Source organism: Mus caroli, unplaced genomic scaffold, assembly GCF_978045245.1.
Source record: "Mus caroli unplaced genomic scaffold, Mus_caroli_1 scaffold_1, whole genome shotgun sequence".
NCBI lineage: Eukaryota > Metazoa > Chordata > Mammalia > Rodentia > Muridae > Mus > Mus caroli.
The window spans coordinates 60,563,552-60,570,479 of record NW_028227256.1 but is presented as its reverse complement, the minus strand read 5'-3'; the positions used below and the strand labels follow the sequence as shown (position 1 = coordinate 60,570,479).

The following is a 6,928-nucleotide window of genomic DNA, read 5'->3' as shown; positions in this document are numbered from 1 at the left end:
TTCTTTTAGATTAGTTCATTTTATTTTATGTATGTGAGTGTTTTGCCCGCATGTATGTATGTGCATCACGTGCATGCACAGATGTCAGAAGAGGGTGTTGGGTCTCCTAGAATTGGAGTTCCAGATAGCTGTGAGCCACCATGTGGGTGCTGGGAACCAAACCCACCTGCTCCACAAGAACAAGTGCTCTTAACTACAAAGCCATCTCTCTAGCCCACACATAATATCCTTTCTGTTGAAAGAGTATAGTTCATAGTTTATAGTTATTAACCAGGGAGCTAATTCACTGTCTTTTCTAAACTAACGGCCAAATTCCATGTAGACACATACACATGTGTAATATGTGCATAGTATCTGCTAAAAATCTTATGTATAGAATAACTTGGCATAGTTTTCTTATAAATTTGAAAAATTGAGGTCTTCATGTTTGAACCTTAACATTCAGGTAAACGATATTTTCTTCAAATGAGAATTCAGTCCACTTTTAAAAATGCAATTGCCTCCTATTTTTAAGTATTAGCTTAACTGAACTATTCCTAGTTTCTGAGAAAGCAATCTCTATCCCAGTGTTTCTTGTTTTCATCCCCCAAGGGATGCAATGGTCTTCCCTTAACACCTGTGTTTGCTGCCCCACAGGTGAATGATTCGTTGGCTGCCCCTCATCCATCATCCCTCCTCTGTGAAACCTTCTGCAGAAAATGGTTCGTTTCTAGTTACAAGGACCCTCTTGCCATCTGTCTCATCATCCCAGGATATTCTGAGAGATGGACCCAAGTAAACAAGGTGAGTATTTATTGTTAGGCTTTTTGACATAAATTGCAGACAAAAATTTAAATACAGATGTGGTTTTAGACCTCTGAGTCACAGAGTAGAGACGGGGCAAATTTGTGGATGAAAAGTAATTTATTGGGTGACTAAAATGATCTTCTCTCTTCTAAAAATAAATCAACAACATGCAGAAGAATATTTGATCTATTATCTGTAAAATCCTGATAATAATTTAACAAAAATCTTAGCATCAACATAATTATATTGTAAATTACTATTCTTATCACAAAAAAATGTATCTTATTGTTAAAATGTCATCCCTATGTATGCTTTATCAAGTTAAGATCATAGTCCAACATGGAACCAAAGCTGAGAGAAAGATCCCCAGCTGTCACTAAACAGGTATTTGGTAAATGCACTTGGGGAAACTAATTCCTCTGTTTCCAGCATATTTAAATGCCACGGTAAGCCCCGGAGGAGCCAGTGACGTTTTCAGTTTTGAATTTACTTGCAACTTTGTTTCCTTAGCAAATCTAGACTGTTAGCCTCAGTTGTTTGGCTTAAGATTCTATGATCTCACACTATTTATTGAAAACAGCAATATACATGTTTCAAGTTATCTTTAGCCTTTTCAAATTTGAGCCATCCTACCAATAAGCTATACACAGAGCAGTGGGTAACCCGTTTATGGTTCTATTTTCTGTCCCTAATGCAGTGTTTCTCAATTCAGTGTACATCCATGGGGCATGAAAAATATTGGGTTCTGCCTTCAAAGTTTGTGGTTTAGTGCTTCTGAGTGGTCTAGAAGTGCTCAGTTGGCAAGTTCCCAGACAATATCAACAGGGCTTTCTCAGGCCATGTTTGGTGGATCACTCACCTACTGCGAGAATTTCTATATTGTAATGGTGGTAAATTGAAAGAGACATTATCATATTCAACTTGATATCTGTGGAAAATAAGCATGATGATGTAGCTAAACAAAAATAAGGATGGGTGAAGACCAAAAATCTCTTCTCTAACTGCTTCTATGAACAAGGAAACACACAGCTTGTGTTGCTATATCTTTAACCACCTAAAACGGCTTGCTCATTCATGGCTTGAGGCCTGAGACATACAGCATTTTCTCCTTTTCTTGAGTTTTCTCCTATTATTAGAAAAAAAAATAGCCGAGCCTCAAGGAGATGAGGCTGGCAGCAGGTCACCCGGGATACTCACTCATTCTCCACGGCACATTGTATCACAGCTTGCCATGTTATGCTGCATAGCTTCATCAGATGATGCCGCAAAGCATCACTTGACAGGAATGATGGGCCAGATGGCTGTGCAGCTCCATGCTTCTCCTTCAACAGGAGCTGCATCTGGGGGCCTGCAAGGCCCTGGGTTTGCTGAGTCTCTGTCTCTGCTTGATGCAATGGAGAGAAATCAGGGCATAGGAACCTGCTGATTTCCAGAGAAACAAAATGCACCAGATATTACACTTTCATAAATTATTTCTGCTCTACTCTACCCTAAGTGTGTTCTCCTCCAGAGGCTAAGATGTTTCTGACTTCTCCCATTCTCTAATGTTGTCTGAAATGTAAGCATGTTTACAGCACAAGGAAACACTGAATTCAAATGGGTTAAATCAAAGTATGGAGTCTGTAATATGCTTGTATAGTGCTTACTAAAAACACAGACACAAAGAGGTTTCAGGCACTGTCTCTTTCTTGGCTTTCTTGGATGAAAATCTTTAGGCAGAGCCCACATCTACTCACATGGGGTCTTTGACTTATGATCATGTATTGCTTATTGAATTAATATATACTTAGAATGTTCTCTGGTATTTACGAAGAATTGATTCTATGTCCCCAGAGACCCAAATCTGCAAATGTTTGAACTCCTTACTAAAATGTCCTTGGTACTTGCACATACCTGTGCATGTCTAACCATACTGAAAAGTCATCCTTAGATTATTTGTAATATCCAATATAGTGTAAAGACCATGGAATACATGGAAATACATCTTATTATGCATTTGTGAATTAATTTAAAGAAAAGTCTGTGTTTGATATAGATGCAATTTTATGACTATTGTTGATCCTTTACATGACCCAATCTACAGATGTGGAAACTTCTAATACAGATAGTCAGATGTTAAATTCAGAGTGTGGCTTGTGGTCTACTCAAACTGCAAAGGTGTCTCTGGCTTAGTTCAGCTGCCTTGTTCAACACCCCCAGCCATTGGGATTTTCATCTGGACTCACAGTAGCAATTATGGATTGCCTCCTCAAAGCAGGTATAATATACTATCAGAAAACAATCGGCTAGCTCCATAGCTACTAGTCTGCCACTATTGTACTAGTGGATTAATGCTTCCTGGCCAGGAACTATTGTGTACAGGGTTTGCAGCTGAATAAGACTATTGATGACAATTCTTTCCCAGCAGCCTACACAGGACCTCTGGCATCATGAACTGAAATTTTATAATGAAAGTTGAGCATCCCTAGAGGCGGTCCTGACTGCCATCTTCATTACACAGATGAGCTTGTCCACAACTTGGACACATCTGCATCTTTAACCTTTCAAGAACATGCTCTATGTCTGGGGATAAGATTGCCCAAAAATGTACCTGGCATCTATCCTTCTGGACCTGTGAGTTTAAACCAAATATGTCAGTAAGGTGGCTTTTAACATATTCAAAATGTGGCTGTCCCTCAACTGCATAGATATTAATGTTAGATATAGATGAGATTCATATAAATAAAAAGATAGATGATAGATAAATTGATAGATAGATAGATAGATAGATAGATAGATAGATAGATAGATAGATAGATAGATAGATAGCAGTAGGGGTTCGGGTAGAGATAGAAATTGAGAAATAGAAAGATAGAGATAGATAATATTCTGCCCTTCACAAATAAAATTCCATGCTTTTTTTATTCAAGGAGAACATTATTTGAAAATAATTCTCATGGTCTTTTTACATGCTGTCAGCAATAAAACTTTATCTATTCTTTTATTTCTTGGTGGTGTTAACTTTGGCTTTGCACTCAACAAGAATCTAAAGTCATTCAATTCTGTTGCACTAAAGGCTCACGGACTGCTCCTTAAATTCAAAGACACTTTAGTTCCCCACTAAAGAACTGGAAAAGTGTGAACTTTGAACACATACAAGCATGATTAAGCATGCTACCTCTGGCCCTTTGAGTTCTCCCATTGCTGCCTGGAGGACAAACAAACAAGTGTTATCATAACTCTCTTGCCACATGAGCCTGAGTCAATGAACCCCACTGAACTGCCTTATTTTGCTCCGGTTGGGGCCACTTAGCAAAGGCTGAAGGACTGGCTGTGTTTCTAATCAAGAATTTTTCCCTGCACAGTAACCCACTTATTCCTGATGTCCTGCAGCTTAGAAATCAGCTGCTGTTAAATTTGAGATTAGTTGTATTTTGAAGTCTTCTTCTCCTTAGCATAATTAATATGTCAGTCTTGAGCTCAGAGCTTAGCTGTGCACAAAACATTTGTTTCAGAAGAAACATTATGGTTATAAACTATTTAGCTGGAGTCTGTCACCACAGAAAATATCTGACGTACAAACCACTCAAAATACAGAATACAAAATACAAGGACGGCTCTTTCCAAATTTTACAATTTGTTTCCTCTCTCACTCAAGAGCTCTACCTAATCCAAATTTCATTATTCCTGAAGTTTTAGACCCCCTTTCTTAGCTTGCTCCCTATTGCTGTAGTAAACACCATGACTGAAAGCAACTTGGGAAAGGAAAGGGTTTATCTCACATTACAGCTCAAAGTCAATCATGATGGACCTGCAGGGTGAGATCTGTAGCAGAAGCCGTGGAGGAAAACTGCTTACTGGCTTCCTGAGCACCCCATTTGCTCAGCTTGCCTTTTTGTACAACCCAGAAACACCTTCCTGGGATGGCACCACCCATGGTCTGAGTCCTCACCCAGCAATCATTAATCAAGACAATGCCCACAGACTTGGCTACAGGCCAGTTGAATAGAGGCATTTTCTCAATTGAGGTTCCCTTTTTCCAGGTGAATCTTGCTTGTTCCACATTGACAGAAAAACAGTACACCCTACCACCTATTGAGTGAGTGAACTTGCCCCCATTCATAAAGAAAACAATAGCTCTCAGATATGACAGACACCATCACCAATCATATGTTTTTATTTAGTCTTCCTTTCAGGGAATGAGGGATGATGGGATTCTCAGAAAAAACAAATTCCTTCAGTTATGCATTCTCTCTCAGTAAGACCCAAAGAGGCGTTGCTTGGTATCTCTCCATGGAGAGACTTGTTTTATAAAGAGATGGCAATATGATAGTACTCACATTGCATTCTTAAAAATTGCTTGGAGACTAGATCTTAACTGTTCTCACCATCCAAAACAGTATAACCATGTGAGGGAAAGCATATGTTGGTTAGACCTGTACAACTGATTCACAATATGCACATCTTTTTAAAACTCATACTACACACAGTAGGACTTGAGGTATAGCCCAGTGGTAGAGTAGCTTGCTCAGCACATACAATGACCCATGTTTGTTCTCATGTTTTTCTGAGAAAAGTTATACATTAGAAATGTATATGATTGTGTCTATTAATTAAAACTAATGTGATAAAGTGAAAGAAAAGAATAAGCCTGTGCTATGTTCAGAAGCTGTCACCAGGAGGTGGTACACTCAAACACATCCAGGATACTTTCCTTGTTTCCTTCTCAAGGCAAACACCCTGATAGGAGGGTGATTGCTGCTCCAATCCACATTACCAAGTTGAAATCCAGCAGGAAAAACTCAGTCTGTTGGCCCGACACCTGAAACATGGAGTCCTTGGACCAAGATTCAGGGATTAAATCATGCACCCACATTGATGCTTACCCTCCTTGCTATGTGTAGACTTTGCCTTCATTTCCAGCAGACAGAAGACAGCCAGCATTAATAGGGTTTCAAGAACTCAGATTATGGGAAAGTGGTTCAATAGAAGAAAAGTGAAGGACACGTGCTCCCCTAAAGGGACTTGGCTGTGACAATTACTACCTGAACCCCTCACTTCTTGAGTCCATCACCAGTTCCTCTTCTGGCTCCTCTCCCCTGACCCACATATATATTCTAGAATCTCTCCTGCCTTTTCAATGCAGTCTTCATTTTATATGCCGTTTATTCTGACTTTCTCATCTTCCCTTCAGATTAAAGTTCTTGAAACTGTAATCTGCTTTGGGGTTTACTCTTGGCCTTCCATTCCCCACTGAGCCCTGTGCATTAAGAGGGGTGCTTTCATGGGTTTCCTGAACCCAGTCTTGCAAAGATTTCAAGGATCAAGTTGACACTCATAAACAGATAGTACAATAGTTCATAGCTATTGCTAATGTGGCCTATAGGTACCAAACCAATAACTTCTTGCCTCTGCTTTCTAAAGTTTGCCTTCCTTGACCTTCAGCCATTGCTTTCTCCCACTATCATCAGTGTTCTTTCTTATATTTCCTCTTGGACTTCTCTTTCTCTTCAGTTAATTAACAGATGATGTTTCCCACATTTGTTACTTAGTCCTATTTTCTATCTACTAACTCCTCAATCTACTTAAGCAACCTAAGTGATGGACATGATACTGTCTGCATCTAGCACTGACGACACCTGGATCTCTAGCTCAGCTCAAATATCGGCCCTGACTCGAGATGCATAGCAAAAAAATGGGGACCTGATTAGCACTCCATGAAGCTTCTCTCTCAAGCTGAACTGTCAATACACAGTCTTTAACCACATGTGGCTTTTGAAAACTTGAAATATAGCTACCATGAACTGAGATGTGCCACAAACATAAATATTTTCAATGACTAAATATGATTAAAAATACATCATGGATAATTTAATTACACATTAAACAATAGCTTGACATACTTTCTAAAAGTAGAAGAGAATTCCAACAATACCCTATATCCCTGCTATAATGTACCACCATTATGAATCTAATATGTAAAATACCAGACATTAGAATTATTACTTGACTTTCTACACTAAAGCACACAAGGTAGGGTTTCCTCGTTGACAGATATTGTCAAGAGAACCTTCAACTAAATCAGCATCCACTGACTAGATATGGCACAGAATAATAGATAGAAATTTGTTTTGTTTCTATTTGTGAAACATAATCTGCACAT

At 38.9% G+C, this 6,928-nt stretch overlaps 1 protein-coding gene across 1 annotated transcript in view; it reads left to right on the top strand.

Annotated features, from left to right (window-relative positions):
- Positions 1–764: 764 nt before the first annotated feature.
- The window catches only part of Dytn (dystrotelin), a 68,507-nt gene continuing 62,343 nt past the window's right edge, over positions 765–6,928 (top strand). Inside the window, exon 1 of the mRNA XM_021173354.3 lies at positions 765–783. Coding sequence (XP_021029013.1) covers positions 765–783 — 19 coding nt within the window. The remainder of the gene's footprint in view (positions 784–6,928) is intronic.